This window comes from Geotrypetes seraphini, chromosome 2 (genome assembly GCF_902459505.1).
Source record: "Geotrypetes seraphini chromosome 2, aGeoSer1.1, whole genome shotgun sequence".
Lineage (NCBI taxonomy): Eukaryota > Metazoa > Chordata > Amphibia > Gymnophiona > Dermophiidae > Geotrypetes > Geotrypetes seraphini.
In genome coordinates, this window is record NC_047085.1 from 49579044 (window position 1) to 49599050 (window position 20007).

The 20007-nt window shown below is 42.3% G+C and overlaps 1 protein-coding gene across 1 annotated transcript in view; it reads left to right on the forward strand.

Moving 5' to 3' along the window:
* Positions 1-20007, forward strand: part of RAD21 (RAD21 cohesin complex component) — a 241038-nt gene that overhangs the window by 158941 nt on the left and 62090 nt on the right. Inside the window, exons 10-11 of the mRNA XM_033933156.1 lie at positions 4024-4174; positions 19184-19338. Of these exons, the coding sequence (XP_033789047.1) occupies positions 4024-4174; positions 19184-19338 (306 nt within the window). The remainder of the gene's footprint in view (positions 1-4023; positions 4175-19183; positions 19339-20007) is intronic.

The window sequence follows — 20007 nt, forward strand, 5'->3', positions numbered from 1 at the left end:
CAGATGGACACAGAGAGAGAAACACAATGTATTCATATTGGAGAAAGCTAGGGGCTGAATTTACCAAGTAAGAAGAAGGAAGTGATCTGAGAGAGAGCTGATGAAGGTGGAACCTGAAAAGGGAGAGTTCTGCAGTTGATGAGGGGTGGATTTCATGCCTGGGGGAAGAGTCAGCCCTTATAATGGGAGAATTCTGCTTAAGAAAATTACAGTGTGAACAGTTCTAAAATATGCACAGTATTTCCTTTGGCTTTTTTTTTTTTTTTGCATAGAATGCTCACTGTGCTTATAGGCATTGTCCGACTAAATAGACTGATGGGTAAGGAATGGTCTAGTGCAGGGGTAGGGAACTCCGGTCCTCGAGAGCCATATTCCAGTCGGGTTTTCATGATTTCCCAAAATAAATATGCATTGAAAGCAGTGCATGCAAATAGATCTCATGCATATTCATTGGGGAAAACCTGACTGGAATACGGCTCTCGAGGACCGGAGTTCCCTACCCCTGGTCTAGTGGTAGAGATGCTGCCTCTGCACTCGGAGGTTGTGAGATCAAATCCTAGTGCTGCTCTTTGTGACCCTGTGCAAGTCACCTAATCCTCTATTGCCACAAGTACAGAATATATACCTGTATATATGTAAACTACTTTGAATATGTAACCACAAAAGGTGGTATGCGAGTCCCTTCCCCCTTATATCTGTTTATACTAAAACTCCCTTTTGTGTTTTTGGGGGGGTGTGCCATGTGTTGTGCAGAATTCTGTGAATTCGCTCTTCAAATGTTTTTCCAGTGCAAAGGGTACAATAGGCTTGACCTACTGGGTTCCTTTCCCCCAGTCATGAAGATTGCAGAAGACAACATTTACATTTTCAACTTCATCTCCTTGTGTCCCTGGGCAGTGCCTCAGTTCCTCCTTTTGCAAGTGAGATGAGAAAGTGTCTTCTGCTCTTTATCTCCCAATCTTTGAGGCTTCGGGTGCTACAGCGGTTCCCAGAAATCCTGAAATGGCTTTGCCCGAGAGAAGATATAGCCTCTGTGTTTGGAGGGCTGTAACTGGGGGGGGGGGGGGAGCGGGGTGATGCCCTTCTAAGGAACCTGACTAGCCAGCCTGCACTAGCCTTTTGGACAGCTCTGGATCTGTTTCCCCTTGTAGCCTGGCTTGCCTCTTGATTTATCAGGTGCTTGAGTGCAAGCTGCATGGTCCTGTGTTGCCCAGTGGACTGTGTGCCCCCCTGCCCCCCTTTATCCCTGAGGATATGTGAGGAGCTAGTTGGGTCAAGGGTTTCAGGCACTCTGGGTCTGACTAGAAGGGCAGCCTGAAGAGACAAGCCCCTGGAGAGACCTAGAAGCTTGTTTGAGGTAGAAATCTCCATTTGCCAGCTGCAGTGAGAGCTGATGCAGGCACTGGACATTACTGTCTATAGGAGACATCGGGGAGGTGGGGGGAGGGTCCTGAAGATAAAGTTTTAAGGGTATTTGGGGCCTCCTTAATTGTCTCCACCTCCAAAAACCCTTTAACCAAATTTTTGAAACTTTAATTCAGCTATCCTCATCCTTCTCAATCTATCTGCTGCCTTTGATACTGTTTTGCCCCCCAATTCTTTATTCATTTTTTTAAAAACTTACAATAAGTGTAACAGCATATATAACATTTTAAACTCAAAATACAGCACTTAATATTCTGTTAAAATCCACATCAGAAATTATCCCCCCTCCCCCCTAATCAATAATATTCTTTAAATTCAATAAAATCTACCATAAACCCCATTCCTACATACGTTATTTAATAATCAAACCAAATAACCCTTCCCACTCTCCGGATATACATTTTTAAGTGGAAAAATAATATTCAGTCATTGCAATATTTTGTTAATGGCTCCCAAATCTCCTGAAATTTTCTAAAATTCTCCTTCTGTGTGTCTATTGTCCTTTCCATTTTATAAATGTGACATAGAGTTCCACCAGAAACTATAATTAAGTCTTTTCCAGTTTTTTCTATGGCCTTCAAACTGAATCTGGAAGGCAAAGTGGTCAGGGTCTTCAGCCAAGCCACAATGGTGGCAAGCACCACCAGACAAGGAGGCACCATGAGTGCTCAGTTACATTTGGAGACCCAATTGTTGTTTTGTTGGGCAGAAGCCCACTAGAAGCTGTCCTAGAATGTTTTTAACAAAATTGTATCGCTCTGGGGAAGGCTGGCAATTGACTAGATACCTTCAGCAGACAAGAAGAAAGTACCTTGGTACTTCAGATGGCAATTTGAGCCAGAAAGCGCCAATTTAAATGCCCTAATCCAGCCTTGGCCAACAGTAGAGCTGTTGTATGTATTTTCCCCATGGCCAATGGTAAGTCAGATCATTCGAAGAATGGTGACCCATCTTGGCTAAGTGATTTTAGTGGCACCAGATTGCCATGTTGGCCATGGTACGCAGATCTAGTACAGTTACAACGGGATAGATCACAGGGCTTAATTCCCTCCTCAGCATCAGAGGAGAAGCTTTAGGGCAGTCGCACGGGACTTGTGAGAATGATTTACCATATCCGGACATCTCGGAAAGAGAAATTCTGAAGAGCGCCTGTGAAGGTGAGGGGAAGGAAGGGAGGTGGCAAGATGAGGGGAAGAGATGCCTGGATGGGTTGTGGTTTTTTTTGTTTGTTTGTTTGTTTTTGCTGCCAGTGAAAGGGAGCGAGTGTTGTAATCACAAGGAGGGTTGCTGACTAGGAGGGGTAGGAAGGGAAGCAATGCGGCAGATACTTTGCTGTGGAGACAAGGCCATTCACCACTCCACGGGACAGTGAATGGCCCTGTCCCCATACTTGCGGTGACTAGTTTTTTTCCTCCCCGTTTTGGCGGGTTACCCGCGGCCAGCTGCGGGTAATAGTCACCCTGTCATTCTTTATTTCCCATGTCCTCCTTGTTATTTCTAACTTTTTTGGGGTTATTTATTGCTTTGATACAAACGGAGGCGCATTGCCTAAGGATATGAGAAGGCAAGAGTTGAAAAATGTCGATGATGGCCTTCTGCAATTGTTGCAGTTGGGAGAAAGGAACCCATCGGTCAAGTCTACTGGAAATAAGATTGAGGTAAGAACCTAATCTTTCCATATGATGTGTTGTCCATATTAAGTGCAAAAAAACTAAAATGGAATTGTCCAGATCAGAATGATGTGCACTAAAAAGTGTCCTCCAACTCATCTGATAATGTGAAGATCTTTATTCCTCCAGTGTCACAATGGTACATTCAAACGACTCTATGACTTGACATGTACATGTTTCGGCCAACAGGCCTGCCTCAGGAGTCTTGAGAATCACGAATGATGATATACAAAGAATTCTACCACTCACATAGATTTGACCAAAATTCCAATAAGGAATATTTTTGATATGTCATTGGGAGTAAAAGCCTTTCACGAGAAGAGGCAAACGAAATTTATAGATTGCGTCAACTTTGCGAAAAGGGTAGACGGGGCAGTGATGCAATCTATAAATACTGGAACAAAAGGACAACTTCCTCGAAGCTTTCTGAAACTGTACAAAAAGGAAACAGGGTTATTTTTTTTTTTGGTGGAGAACGTTGAATTGACATACTAATACTGGGGATCTCGATCGTATCTTCATTTGCCTCTTCTCGTGAAAGGCTTTTACTCCCAATGACATATTAAAAACATTCCTTATTGGAATTTTGGTCAAATCTATGTGAGTGGTAACATTCTTTGTATATCATCATTCGTGATTCTCAAGACTCCTGAGGCAGGCCTGTTGGCCGAAACATGTACATGTCGAGTCATTGAGTCATAGAGTCGTTTGAATGTACCATTGTGACATTGGAGGAATAAAGATCTTCACATTATCAGATGAGTTGGAGGACACTTTTTTAGTGCACATCATTCTGATCTGGACAATTCCATTTTGGTTTTTTTGTATTTGTGTCTTACCTTTTTTATTTCTGTTTAACACTGATTGTGTGTGGGAAATGAAGTGTTGTATAACTTATCTATATTCATGTGATTATTTGCCCATGTAGCTTTTTACGCGCTGTCTTACACCTCTTGTACCAGATGAGCTTAGAAAGAGAAGGAAAGGGGGAGAAGCTGACAACCTGGATGAGTTCCTGAAAGAATTTGAAAATCCAGAGGTACCTAGAGAAGAGCAGCCACAGCAAAGAGATGTCATTGGTATGTTCAGTATTACTCATTAGTTGACAAAACTTAAAACTACTGATTTTGTGGGGTATCTTTGCTAGCAAGTCAACATGGAGTTCAATTCATGACCAATTCCTGTGTTGCAAACATTTTCTAGTAACTGGATAAAACCTATTATCGGCAAATGAAAAAAATTTTATTGTGGAAAAGTTTTGTTTGTTCACAGTCTGTTTAGGGCCAAGTTTTCCTGCTTTCTTAGATCACAGCTTCTGTGATTAAAATTCCTAGTTATCTGGCTGTACTGTTCTGCACAAGTGGTGTTATCCCCTCCTTCCGCCAGGTGGAAGTAAAGAAAAGTCTGATCTTTACCAATAATATCACGGGTTTAACCAGCTGGTACCCAGTGGAAAGATTCAGTATTTTCTCTACTTCTAGCTGATGGTAGGCTGTACTAACTTATTCCAGTGCAATAGGTGAGACATTCTAGACAGAAGGGTAGTGAACCCATGGCCACGTGCCATCTGCAGTATTCTACTTCAGATTTTTTTTTCTCTGTGCCTCTGGTGTACTTCACTGGGTTCCTTAGCTTCACCTACATTTTTTTCCCTTCTGTGCCAGCTGGAGTTCTGCTGTCCACATTTTATTATTTTATTTGGTTTGGTTTTTTTGTCACTTTTACAGGGTTTCTGGTGCTCAGAACGATTTTTCAGCTTTGCCTACTTTGTGATCACACATACTTTGGTCTGCAGCTGCCACGCCAATCCCTGGTGTGGTACTTATCAGCCAGCCTGCATTTGCTTCAAAGGAGCTTGGGTTCCCTGTGTTTCTCCTTTTGCCAAAAGAAGGTTCAAGCGCAGGCTGTTTGCATCTGTTGAAAACTTGACGGTGTCTCAGTTTGGCAGCTGCATCTTTTCACCTCCACCCATCCCTGAGCAAGACCGTCGGTCCACTGGGGTGGAGGTACAGTTAGGGTTAGGGTCTGACTGGCCATATAATTGATCTCCAGATCCTCCTCCTAAGGTCCTGAAGAGCTAGGAATGACCGCTCTGATCCCTCTACTATGGCTAAAATATCATTTGCAAATAAAGATAATTTGTGTCCTCCCCCTGCATTCGAAGGCCCCACACTAGGCACGACTGGCATATTTGTTGCGCTAAAGGCTCAATCACCAAAGCAAACGGCAATGGGGAGAGCGGGCACTCCTGCCGCGTCCCCCTATGTAGCTCGAATTTTGAAACAGGCCATCGGAGTATGATATAAAGTAAGTATCCAGGAGATAAAGCTCTGACCTATTCCCATCTGATGCAGGACTGCCTCAATAAACTTCCAATCCACGTGGATGAAAGCCGCTACGGCCACCCAAGGAGACCCCAATTACTGCGCTTGCCAAACCAAATTCAGCACCCTCCTAATACCATCCGCCGCCTGCCTCCCCCCAATGAACCCGACTTGTTCAGGCTGGATAAGCACTGGCATACGAGCAGACAAACAATCAGCTAAAATGTGAGCCAAAATTTTTGTGTCAATGCTTAGGAGGGAAATAGGTCTATAACTACCACACAAATTAGCATCCTTTCCCGGTTTTGATATTACCGTAATCCCCACCAATCTCATGTAAAAATGTAACTGCTCTCCATCTTTTAGGGAATTAAATAACCTGGTCAACAACAGTGCTATTAAGGGAGAAAACTTCTTATAAAATAATTCCGTAAACCCATCTAACCAAGGTGATTTTCTTGGTTTCAGCTGTTGAATAACTTGCAACACCTCCACTGTGATGTCCTCATCCAATCCCTGAGCATCAAGTTCAGAGACAGTCTTCAAGCCCAAGTCCTTCAAATAGGCTTGAATCAACTGCAGACCCCCGGTGCTCAGGAGTATACAACTCATAGAATTCTAAACCGTTTTTGAATCCCTGCCTCCTCGTACAACATGGTTCCGTCAGTAGCCTTAATAGACAGGATATTAACTTGAGTTTGCTGCAATTTAATTCTATGCGCCAATAATTTACCAGCCCTATTCCCAGATTCAAAATATTTAAGCCTCAACCTATCCAGGTTAAATTTAATAGCCTCATCTTCCAATTTCCCTAAGGCCATTCGAGTTTCCTGAATCTGGATCTTAAGCTTTGCTCCCCCTTGCCCCCTCTTATGTTCCACCAGTTTAAGCAGGGTATCTCTCAACTGTAGTTCTTCCCACTGCCGCCACTTTTTCTTATAGGCTGCCAAAGAAATAAGCTCCCCCATTAACACCACCTTTAAACTCTCCCAGATCGCCATGGAAGAGAACTGATCAATATTGTTGTGGACAAGGAAATCATAGATCCCTCTCTCTAGCTGTCGAACAATCTGGGGATCCCCCAGCAGACTATCATTTAACTTCCAGTAAGTATCTCCCACCCTCGGGACTCCCCAGCTCATATCCATCCAGATAGGAGCATGATCTAACCATACAATATTATCAATTTTGGTATCCAATAATTTCCCCCCATCCCTTATCCACACACAACAGATCTATACGAGTGTATACTTCATGTACAGGGAGTAATAATGCAATGATGCAATCTCCACCCGTCTACCACATTGAGTACTTCCAGAAATCTCTTTAGGTATTTCCGATCATATTTAAGTCTATCCCCGCCCTTGCATGTAGAATCCCAACCAGGATTAAGAACCAGATTAAAGTCTCCTCCAACCACCAAGTGACCTACCTTTACTGACAAAATTTTGGATAATAGGGTGTCAAAGAACTGGCCCTGTTTAGTATTGGGCACATATAAATTAACCAGCGTCACCTTTTCCCCATTGATTACCCCCATCCAAATAAACCATCTCACCCCATATCCCACCATTCCCCCCCATATCCCACCATTCCCACTCAGACACCACCTTCAACCGCTTAGAAAACAGAATCCCCACCCCAGCATTCTTCTTCTCCAACTGATTAGAAGTCCAAGTCCGAAAGGGATATTCCCGAAACTGAATAAGTTTTCTCCCCTTCTTTTACAAAGTGAGTTTCTTGAACAAAACATATCAAAACACAAGTGCTTAGCTTCCTTCAACAATTGGCGTTTACGAGGCATACTGAGCCCCTTAACATTCGTACTATCCCCCCATCCTCAACAAAAAATTGCATACCCAGGTGGGATTTGTTAAGGGTCAGTCTGTGGCCAAGAACTTAAGGAAAATCTTGACCTCCTTGTAATATAATACTAGTGGCATCCCCTTCTTTACTTATTAGCTTCGACGCCGAGAAGGCGTTCGATCGAGTTCAGTGGGATAATTTGTTCGCCACTCTGTCTAAATATGGCGTCCAGTTTTGCTTTGTTTCAGCTATTAAGGCGCTCTATGCTACGACTCAGGCAACTATATGGGTCAATAATTACAGTTCTTCACTCTTTGAGATTCATAGGGGAACAAGGCAAGGGTGCCCATTGTCACCACTGTTGTTTGTTATGACTCTTGATCCACTCATTAGATAGAGATGTTCTTTTTTTATTTTATTTTATTTATACGATTTAGAAATTTTTACAAGAACAACTCTTGTTACAGAAATACAGAAAACAAATATTATGAAGAAAAATTATCACATGAAAAAGAAATTACATCTTTTGTAGACCACAACAAATGAGCAAAGGAGGAGATTCCAGGAAAATATCAAGGAGATTATCAATTCAGAATATAATTAATCAAAAAGGCTTAACAGGATATCCCGCATTCTTATGAAATCTGTTTTGTGATAATAAACACTTCAAGTTACCAGTCTCTTCATATCTACAAATGCTTTGAGCTGTTCTGGGATGAAGAAAACATATTTTACACCTAAATATTTTACCAAACACTTACAGGGATAGGATAAGAGGAACGAACCTCCCAAAGAAATTACATCTGATTTCAATGCAAGAAATAATTTCCTACGGTGAGTTTGTTTAGTCACATCTGGAAATATCCAAATTTTTTCCCCATAGTACAACTTTTGAGAATTACGAAAAAACAACCTAAAAATATTGTTAATATCCTGCTCAAATACAAAGGACACCAATAGGGTTGCTCTTTCAGAATTTTCTGTAATAGTTGATTCCAATATATCTGTGATGTTTAATGGTGATTGATTTAAATTCATTTGCAAAATCTCTGGGGTGGCTCCCATTTCTTTTTTCGTCGGTAGATAGTAGATACGATTTATAGGAGGTATATTTTCTGAAGAAAAGCACAAATTTTCAATCAAGTATTTCCTAAGCAACTCAATAGGGGACGCACTCAAAGACTTAGGAAAATTTAATAGTCTCAAATTCAGTCTACGATTATAATTTTCAAGCTGTTTAATCTTACGATTAAGAATTACTTTTTCTTTTACAATTTCAGTTGTTAAATCTTGTAATTTTTCAACTGTATCTGTAACATTCTTCATCTATATGGAAAATTTGTCCCTAGTCCCATCTAGTTTCTTCCCCAGAGCAGTAACAGTACTTACTAATGTGGAAACTTCGTTTGAAGATCTGGAAACTAAAGCATTCAAAGTCTGGAGAGCTTTTCAAATGCTCTCCAGCGTTATCGCCTTAGATGTTCTGAGTCGGGTAGCAGTTTCTCTTACTACTCCCAGCTGCCTCTGCTCCTTCTCACTTCTCGCAGCTACTGCCCCTTGGATTAGGGTTTCCCCAGCCGAGACTCCCTCACCGGGTTCGCCCATCAGAGCCGCGATGGGAGCAGGACAAGGAGGAGGCACAGAACCCAGAGGAGATAGGGAGATGTTAAACCCAAGTCTAGGTCCTCGGCGTCTCCTCCCACCGAGGGCACTGCAGACTGGCCTCTGATCGCTTGCGGGGTTGAAGTGAAACCGAACTCCTCCAAGGACCGCTGAGAAGGTAAGGGGGTTCTGGTTGCCAAGAGCTCAGGCCAAACACTTCCCTTTCTCTTAGAATGCGGCATTTTAGTAAGAAGCAAAAAAACTCTGAGTCATAATCGGGAGCGCTTCACCACACTACTGCCATCTTGGACCGCCCTCCCTCTAGAAATGTTTATTCTAACCCGGACATCACAAGAGTTCAGATAGGTGGCCATAGTTTTAAACTTGCCGCGTTTGCAGACAATCTTTTAGCTCATCTTATGGATCCTTGCCGCTCCTTGTTGGCCTTGTTGGAATCCATTGGGGAATATGGGGATTTTGCTGGTTTCTGGCTGAACCTTTTAAAATCCAGAGGCCTTGCCATCTTCCCTTGACCTCAAGACCCAGTGGGAGGCTTCCTTTCCATTACGCTGGACTTCGGGTTCCTTTAAGTATCTAGGTGTGTACTTACCTGCTTCTACTACTCAGCTTTACTCGATCAATGTTTCTAAACTTCTTGCAGCTACCAAACTTCAACTAGAAATATGGGGGGATCTTCCTTTGTCCTTGCTGGGATGCATAACTTTGGTCCGGATGGTGATTTTTCCCTGTTATATGTTATGCAAATGCTCCCCATTTGCTTGCTAAAAAAGGGCCTTAATCCTTTGGCTCAGTTAATATCTAGATTTTGTTGGAATCAATGTAAGCCGAAAGTCCGCTATCATTACTTAGAAGGAGGCTGAATGCATGGGGGGCTTTGGATTCCCCAATTTTAGACTTTAGAAGACGCCTGTTTGCTGCGCCATCTGAAGGACTGGCTGCAGGGAGAGGATCAATATACCCCATTAGATTTTGAATCAGCTTTTTTTTTTTTTTTTTTTAATTCTTTATTCATTTTTACATATTACAACAAGTGTATAAGAAAAATACACTTGATTAACTTTCATATATCATTAAAAATATAACTTTTCTATAATATTTTGAATATTATGAACTATTCCTAGTATCTAAACAATTGATATCAAGTTAGAAAACCCTCCCAACCCCTCCCTCCCCTTACAAAAGTTCCATTCCCAATACATCAAAAACAGTTAAATACTCTTATACATTATAGGATTTAATATTTATTACTCACCCACACCCCTCCATGTCAATGCCCCTCATTCTTTCCATAGTCTTTTACATTTACCTACTAAAGATGTCCCACCTATGTTCCGGTCGAGTGTCCTATCAAAATCTATGAGGACGGTGTGGGGGAGTTTCATCTGCAAGTTAGGTGGGGACCTCAGGGTGACTAATCAGATCTCTTTGAGAGGGAATTTGGCCTTTCTCCTGGGGAGCGATAACCCCACTTTCTTAGACTGGGCTCGACGCAGGATCCACACAATAGAACATTTGCTGACTCCGGAGGGCCGTCTGAAACCTCTCATTGAGTTTGGTAATCAGTTAGGCTGCTGTTGGGGGGATACTTTTGCCTATTTGTCAGGCTAAGCATTACATTCTTTCTCTTCGTCCGGAGAAGACTGCGCAACCTATAGGAAAGAGTCTTCAGATTTTCTTTAAAGGGGTGGAGGGCTCTTGTACATCGGTATCGGCGTTACATAATGCCCTATGTCAGTTTGAATGCCCTAAAGACTTTCAGAGGCTACAACAAAGTGGAGACAGGAGCTACATAAAGACTTTAGTCGGTGAAACATTTTGGGTGCTGTGAGCGGGATCCCTAAGTTGATAATGAGAGCGGTATTTCGGGAGTGTTAAGCTCAAGTGCTTTATAGGGCTTATTATACCCAAGTGCAGTTACATATTTGGGGGTGTTCCCGCCCCTCTCTGTTTGAAGTGTGGCAGGGAACCTAATACTTTTGTTTATTCTTTTTGGGATTGTTGGATTACATGTTTCTTTTGGGCATCTATAACGAATTATATCCAATGTCTTTTCCCTTGCACCCTCTCGGGTACAGCGGAGCAATTGGTCCTGGATTTCCCAAGAGCTTTCCGAGGATTGCCTAAAGGGAGTCCCCTGTGGTGTCATAAGGTGTATCTCCTTGCTTGTAAATGTATCTTACAATCTTGGACCGTCTCCGAACCACTCTCCTTTTGAGGATGGAGATCTTTGGTGTATAATTTAGTCTTGTGGGAGGCCCGCAAGGTGATGGGCTGCCCGCACAGACTTACTCACTTTATGATCGTTTGGGGTGCTTATTTAAATTCTTTATCCCTGCGAGGGCGCAGCCTCATTTTGAATACTATTTCTTAGGAAGACTGTGGGATACTGAGCTCTGGCTCGGGACCAGATACTGCAGTCACATTTCTTTTTCTCTTTGTTTTTTGTTTTTTGTGTTTTGTTGGTTTTTTTTTAAAACAAACCTTTTAGATGATCCAGGGGCCATAAGAGACTGGGCCTCTGGTGTGTTGGAGACCTTTTGGTCACCTTCCATACTGATCTCATGAGTGAGTGTGTGAGGGTGGGGGTGTTTACTTTGCTGGGGCGTGCTTGGTTGGATATGGATGGGTAGCATTTTCTTTGCACAGTTGTGACTTGTTGACTACTTGTTTATTCTGAATTCTGTTGGTTCTGTTTTCTGTCTTCACTTACAATAAAAACAGATTTGAACATAAAGGGAGGAGTTTATTAAGGGAAGGATTAATTTGGTGAAGGCATCCTATGTGGACATCAGTAGGTTTTTGTGGACACGGATCAAGGATGGAGCCAGAGGGTTGTTGCGTGCAGATTGTTTTAGCGAGGTTATCATGAGAAACTGGCTCAAAGTGACTTAAGATTTAAGACCTTTTTTTTTTAAATCTGGGGATGGGTTTTTTCTGTTATTTGGTGGATTTTGGAATGTGGAATCAAGATTCAAATGTATATGATTGGTTTGTTTGTTTTTTCTTTTTTCTTTTTCTTGGAAGAAGGGGAGAGGGTTTCAGTTGTCCAGGCTGGTTTGTAAGTCTTAGAAAATTTCCTTGTGAGGCTGTCGGCAAGTTTTTTGTCAGTGTAAAGAACTTCCTAGATCTGTTTGGGGTTTGTTATATAAGTTAGGTATAATAGGCCTTTTTAGCTTTGGGAAGCTAATTTGTAATCTTCTATTAACTTTTTCCATTGTGTTTTTGCCATTTTTGTCTTTGGATTTACATCATTTTCTTTCTTTCTTTTCTGCTATTGCTTTGATCATGGACTCTTCCCCTTTTGCAGTAGAGAACAGCTCCCTCCTCAGTTTTTCCTTGTGCAAGCGAACTCAGAAGGTGTTCTGATCTGTTCAGGTATTTTTCCATCTGTTTTTCAAATTTCTTTGTGGCTTTAGTGCCCGGAGGGTCCCCTTCTTGGGCTTACTCTGCTGGTGAAAAGATGCAGTCCTACGTGGGTGGACTGCTGCTCCCAAGCCAATCTCATTGAGGACCTGTGGAGCCATCCTACTTTATGTCCCTTCAGGAGCTTGGGGTCTGCCCCCTGGCAGCGGCTTACCTGCTGATTTCATCAGAAGCTTGAGCACAAGCTGTATGGCCTCTGAGTAAGAACCCCCTGTACATCAGGGAGCCGGCTGCTTGTGATGGATCTCAAGGGTGGGTGGTCACATGATCTGTCCGACCGGCATCCAGAAGTATTCCTTTGACATGAGGTTTGACAATTTCTGAAGCAGAAATCCTTTTTCTGCAGGCTGATTCAGGCACAACAAAGAACATCTGTATCCACAGTTTTTGTTTTTGTTTTCATTGGCTAATTCAGGCAAACAGGCACCAGTAGGTACTCCTATTATTCCATATGGGGAACATCGATAGGGTCTTTTTGTATTTAAGTTTTAGAGGTTTCTGGGTTTAGAATTCAGTTTCCCCTCCTCCAAAACCCTAAAATTGCTATTTTTTATTTTTTTATCATCTTCTAATGGCACGTTTTTGGCACATTTTTCTTGCCAGTGGCCATCTTGGATTTTTAGCAAACTACTTTTAACTTCATTTTTTCTGCCTCAAAACTGTTCGTTTTTGCTAGAGCCTGCTTTGCATGGATGCCCCAGGCTTTTCTCATCCTGGATCCTGCATCTTTTTTGCAGCTGCTGATTGAGAAGCAGCTGTGTTCCGTGGGACACGAGAAGAAGGGGGTGGGAGCTTTAGACTTTGCTCCCAGTCAATCTTCAAGGCCTTGAAACCCCTGAAGTTCCAGAAAATCCTATCTAAGGGGGAGAGATCCTGCTCAGATGAACCGAGCAGCAATGGGGCCAAGTGTATGGTGGCAAATGAATCTCCTCTTCAGTCTGGGATTGTGCAAGGAGTCTCAGGTCCCCCATTGCAAGGCTTCTCCAATTTTGTTAGCCTCTTATGGAAAGTCTACTTAACAGGACTGGGAAGTGCTACGCTGCTTTCGGGTATTCTTCCAGGCAGGCGCCCCGCCTCATAACCATGCTGGCTCCCAGTGTCGGGGACCCTTCAGAGCAGGATTGGGATGATTGGAAGTTGATAAGATGCTGTGAGATTTTATCATTGAGTGAACAAAGTCCCTTTCCATGCCTTTATTATCGCAGGGCTCTTCTGTGATGGTGGATGATATGGGATCCCTTATGGGGGTCCAGTAGTCAGCTGCGGATCACAGTGATGATCCCTCAGTGTGTCACCTTTTCAGATCACTTACTTCTTACACCCTATCTATATTGAAGCTTGTTTCCAGCAGCCCTCCATTTCGTAGTGCTCCATCACATGTGGCACTAATGCGCAGACAAACGTTTTCCTGATCATCCAGATCTTTCCTCCTTACTCACGGACTAACGGGAGGCAACTGAAGGCTCCCTTAAGGTGGACAAAGCTATGACTAGACTCTATCCTATGGCTCTGGACTTCCAGTGACTGTTACAGTTGAAGGTGGATTCTGAAGTGGCGTAAGTGACCAAGCGCACCTCCTTTCATTAGTAATTTTCCCTGGCAACAATAATGACTTAGTTATCACATGCTATTGGTTTCACCCCTGTCAGCAATAGAGGGGGTAACAACATGTTCATTTAGGACATAATGACCTACTAGGACTCATCTATTTCCCAATCTTACAGGAATCTGACAGGAAGAAGCAGCTGTAATATACATCTGTTTTAAAACTTTAATATTTGCTAACCAAGCAATATTATTTTTACTGTAACTCTGAATTTATATATATACAAACCCAACTCCACGCTAAACAACATAGGAGTTCTTCTGATTTACAGGCCCCCAAACTCCCACTCAAGCATTGTCTCCAAACTGTTAGAAATAATAGCAAACCTGGCATGCCAACACACCAACCTACTCATCGTTGGAGATGTCAACCTACCTCTCGAACTGACCAACATTAATGATGTCTCTAAACTCAGGAGGACCCTACTTGAAGTCTGTTAAATCACTATCAGGCCCAACTCATGACCCTTGACCTGCTCACTACTACCCCCCACCAACCTCACCACAAATATCAAATGGTCCCTTAATCCCCAGGTCTGACCACTACATTCTCAGATTCAACCTGAACCTCACAGTAGAAAATCATGCCAGAAAAACTGCAAAAGAAGTAAAACTAATACAAAAAAAAAAAAATCCAATCCAGACCTCTTCTGGAGAAAAGTAATGACTTCTCTGATCTCCCTCTCAAACAGTACCTAAGACCATAAGAATTGCCGCTGCTGGGTCAGACCAGTGGTCCATCCTGCCCAGCAGTCCGCTCACGCGGCGGCCCCTAGGTCAAGACCAGTGCTCCAAATGAGTCCAGGCTCACCAGTTTAGCATGAACTTGTCCAACTTTGTCATAAGTCCATAACCGATACCTTAGATGTTCTCTCCCCCCTACACCCCTGCCAAATAATATTTATTTATTTATTCAGTTTTCTATACCGTTCTCTCAGGAGAGCTCAGAACGGCTTATATGAGTTTATTCACGTACTCAAGCATTTTTCCCTTTCTGTCCTGGTGGGCTCATAATCTTTCTAAAGTACCTGGGGCAATAGGGGGCTTAAGTGACTTGCCCAGGGTCACAAGGAGCAGTGTGGGTTTGAACCCACAACCCCAGGGTGCTGAGGCTGTAGCTTTAACCACTGTGTCACACTCTCCCCCTGGTATACAGAATCAGTAAGAGCAGAAAAACAACTATGCAGACGACTAGAAAGGAGATGGTGAAAGAGCAAAACACTAAACCACAGAGCGTTATGAAGAGCAGCAGTCAATAAACATAAGTTCAACATATCAGAAGCCAGGAAATGCTACTAAGCCAACAAAATAGGTACCGAAACCATCAAAAACAAAAAAACTATTCCTTCTGATAAAACAGCTAACCCCCTCCCCCAACAAAACAATACAGATCACCTCAACACATCTACAGCCCAAGAATTAGCAGACTACTTCTTGAACAAGATCAAAACTGCAGTCGGAAGTAGCCAGCAAACCACCAGCACAAACACATCCCAGAATGGCACCTGAACAACCCACAGAAACCAGTAAGGCTGATCTCATCTGGTCCACCTTCACTACCCTATCCATCTCTGACACACAAAAGCTATTAGGCAAACTGGCCACCCGATGCAGCCCCTTAGACAACTGCCCCCTACCTCCTCACATCAGCACCCAAGAAAATTATCATTTGGATCAACACCCTACTGAACAAATCCCTAAACCAAGGATGCCTACCGGAAGAAATGGGGAAAAATAGCTTTGACCCCAATTCCTAAATGTAATACAGATCTTACCACTTCTCAAACTGCAGGCCCATCGCTGGCATCCCCATTCTCACCAAACTTCTTGAAATCCACATAAGCAAACTACTAACAGCATACATAGAGCAACATTCATGCCTTCATCAGACACAATTTGGTTTCAGACAACAGCACAGCACAGAACTCCTCATCCTAACCTTACTAACCAAAATAAAACAATTGCTAAGTACAGGCCGTCAGGCCATATTCCTTCAATTCGACATATCCGTAGCTTTTGACTCAGTTGATCATCAATTACTTCTAACAAAACTCTCTGAGATAGGGGTAACAGATACGGTACTAACTGTGCTGGTTCACCGACTTCCTCATGAACAAAGAATACACCGTCAAAAAAGATGGAGCTTACTTCAACAACTGGAGGGCCTTCTGTGGAGGTCCGCAGGGCTCACCACTCTCCACTATTCTTTTCAACCCTGTTCATGAGCTCACTCAGAGAAATCCAACTTGAAGATGAGAGCATAATTTCATACGCGGATGACATTTTACTTCCCATACCGGCAGCAGTAAATCAAGCTGACACTCCCAAGAAAATCTCTGATAATATAGAAAAAATTCAAGCATGGGCAACCACTCAAAAACTAAAGCTAAACGCCATCAAAACCAAGATCCTCTATTTCCACAACGCCCAACAAACAGCGCCAACAAGCATCACACTCCATCGGTCATTACTGTAGAAAAAACATCTAAAATTCTAGCTGCATACCAGACTCCACATTATCCTTGGAACCTCAAGTATTCCATCTCCGAAAGAAAGCCCTCTTCACCATGAAACAGCTAAGACTCATCAGGCCATACTTCTACCAGCATTATTTTGCCACCATTGTCCAGATGATGATTCAACTCTACCTACTTGGGAATGAACACCACCTTCGCCCACAAAATACAGCTATTTCAAAACACTGCAATAAGACTCTTCGGTCTGAAAAAATACAATTCCATCTCAACCTACTGCAAACAACTCTACTGGCTACCCATCACAGCTCAATTCAAATTCAAAACTGCCAGTATCATGCATCACAATATCTATGGCAACTCAGCCCCCCCACTTATCAAACTCGTAACTGATGCATGGTCCACCTCACGCAGAATTCTCAACAGGATCCAATTGAACCTCCCCCTCGACAAAAAATCTCAAGTACAAAAGAATCTTCCAGTCCATGTTCACCTTCTTCGGAGTCAAAATCTGGAATGATCTCACAGAGACTATAAGAACTGAAACCAACCATACCCTATTCTGGAAGAAACTGAAAACTTCACTATTCGACAATTAATTCTTCTAAGATCGTCATAAGCACCTGACCTTTGCTTAATTCGCCTAGGATTTCTGTTTCCTGTCCCCTTTCCGCTCCATCTTCCCTCCCCTACTTCCCTTCCTTCCTCAAGTTGCCTAGAGCCTGTTTAGGTGTGTGTGACACACAAATATTAGATTAGATGTCAATCAGGAACTTTGTCAAACTAATAATGGCCACAAGTCCACCTTGTTGATAAAACAATACCCAAAACTGGACTTGTATATGTAATATCTATGATAACTACACAATGCTAGTAACTTAGAGCTCTCAGACACCTGCGCTGTTAAATCATGATAGATTGTTCCAACAGCTAATGCAGGTTAAGGATATTTTTCATCGAGCTCATTATGTTTTTAAATAAACTTGTGCAAAAACTCAAATAAAGTGCTTCGTGCTGATAAAACTATTTTAATTGGCACTTATCTTTTAATGTCTTCTGTTGTAGAAAAATCAGTGCAATATATTATGCCCAACGGGACCCCTTTCGCCTTACTATTGGCTTCAGGGGTCGAATAATAGGCTACAACATTGGACAGCTCTGCTCGCATTTGCTAGAACAAAAGGGCGCTGACCTAAAACGTGAGCATAGCTGTCCAATGTTGTAACCTATTATTCTACCCCTGAAGAAGCCAACAGTAAGGTGAAACGGGTCCCGTTGGGCATAATATATTGCACTGATTTTTCTACTACAGAAGAAATTAAAAGATAAGTGCCAATTAAAATAGTTTTATCAGCATGAAGCACTTTATTTGAGTTTTGCACAAGTTTATTTAAAAACACAATGAGCTCGATAAAAGATACCCTTAACCTGCATTAGCTGTTGGAACAATCTATCATGATTTAACAGCGCAGGTGTCTGAGAGCTCTAAGTTACTAGCATTGTGTAGTTATCATAGATATTACATATACAAGTCCAGTTTTGAGTATTGTTTAATCAGGAACTTTGCCCACTTTTCAGTCTATGATTTAGGCCAAACAGGACAAAGTTTTGCGCAAGCTGGATGTGCGCAGGGCCCTGCTTATCTACCTGGAGAGTACTAATGATTTCAGGCTTTCTGATCATTTCTTTGTGCTGACCAATCACTCGAGATGGGGCAACCAGCTTCTAAAGCTTCCATTGCCAGTTGGATCCACATGGCGATTTCTTCTTCCTACATTTTCTGCAGGAAACAGCCTCTTATTTCTCTTGCAGCACATTCCACAAGAGATGCAATGACCTGGGCAGAGTCCCAGACTGTCGCCTGATGAAATCTGTAGAGCAGCTACTTGGGCTACTTCACACCTTTACAAAGTTCTACAGAGTGGACATGTCTGCTTGAGTGGATGCCGCTTTTGGGTCCTTGATTCTGCACAGGCAAGCTCATCTGTTCCTCCCTAGACATGTCACGGCTTTGGTATGTCAGCTAAAGTATGGACTTCTGTTTATATTTAACAGAATGACAGATTAAGTTCTTACCTTGATAATCTGGGTTCTGTTAAGATACACGAGAGTCCATACTGCCCTCCCTATGTGGATATTTTTTTTAATTTGCCTGATTTCTGCCTTGGACTTTGCCAATGTCTTGGGACCTCTTATATGGTATCTAAGATTAAGTAGAGATGTTACAGGGATTGGGGGGGAGTCCTTTTCTCTTTCCCTATGGGAGGGTTCTCTAGCCCCTGATAGTTGCACTTAGCAGAGTGGCTGTTAGTTACTCATGTGAGTGATTTATTGTTCACTATTTGCTTGTTAATTGTTTATTGATCATTGTTCCATTTCCTAAGTTTCAGAACAGAATGTTTGTTGCCATGGAAGTTCCCCGTGCCTCTCCTCCTCCTTTGTTTCAATGGAGTTTGATTGCTTTGTTACTGAGGAGGGAGCTGTTCTTGCACTGCAGAAGAGGAAAAGTTCAAGATCTTAAAGTGATATCCTTCTGCAATTTTGCGGGAAGTGGGAATCAACAGCTAAAGTATGGACTCCTGTGTATCTTAACAGAACTGAGAACCTAATCTGTCAATTTGAAAAATACAGTACATCCATTATCTCGTCCTGTGGGCATTTCTGGAAATGGTTTGAAATTATCTAAAATAACTTTAATTCCTAGAAAACTGGAATGTTCAAAACATCAAATATATCCAGTTATTCATTCATTTTCATATTCTCTCTCTCTCACTCACTCTCTCTCACACTCACTCTCTCTCACACTCACTCACTCAAAAATTTTAAAATGCAGATGAGCCTATTTTGGAAGAGCCAAGTCGTCTCCAGGAGTCCATGATGGAAGGTAGTAGAACTCAGTTGGTTGAGTCTGTCATGCCACCACCATTGCCCGAGCAAGGCCAGAAGAGTGATTCTCAGCAAGTTGATCCAGTACCGGAATTGCCACTTGTAAGTATGGATTCTCTATCCATCTCTATTTTGCTTGGTGCCAATAAAATTAAGTTTTTATTGAGGGGGGGATGTAATTGATTTAAAAATTCAATTGTCACTTAGTTCTCTGTTAGGTACACATGTAATTGTTTAAAGCAATGTTTTTGGATTATTCAGCAGTAAGTAATCAGCCAAGTAGAGGCCAAAAATAGGAGGCTATTCCCCCAGATTCAGCCCCAACTAGTTGTCATTTTTTCCATCTGAAAGCTTATAATGTGGCTGAAACTGAAGTAGAAGATAAAGGTTTGAGCCATTTTTGGTGATTTTTAGTTTTTATGCTAATGACTCTTCTGACTCTTAATGCCTTCAGATTTCTTGCTTTAACATCCTTATTCAAATTTCAGCTAGGCTCCACTATCCCTAAGCACCAGAATGGCCACTACCTTGATCTTGTCTTCAGCTCCAACTGTTCAATCACCAATTTCTCTATCACAGTTCTTCCCCTCTCTATCATCTGATAACTCTTATAATTCATCACCCTCCTCCCCCAGACCTGGCCAATCTCCAATTCATTTAGGAATCTTCAAGCTATTGACCCTTTCATACTCTCCACCACTTTCATCCCTCCGTTCAACAAATATGTTATGCAAGTCAGTCAATGAAGTTCTCTTCCTATAATACTATTCT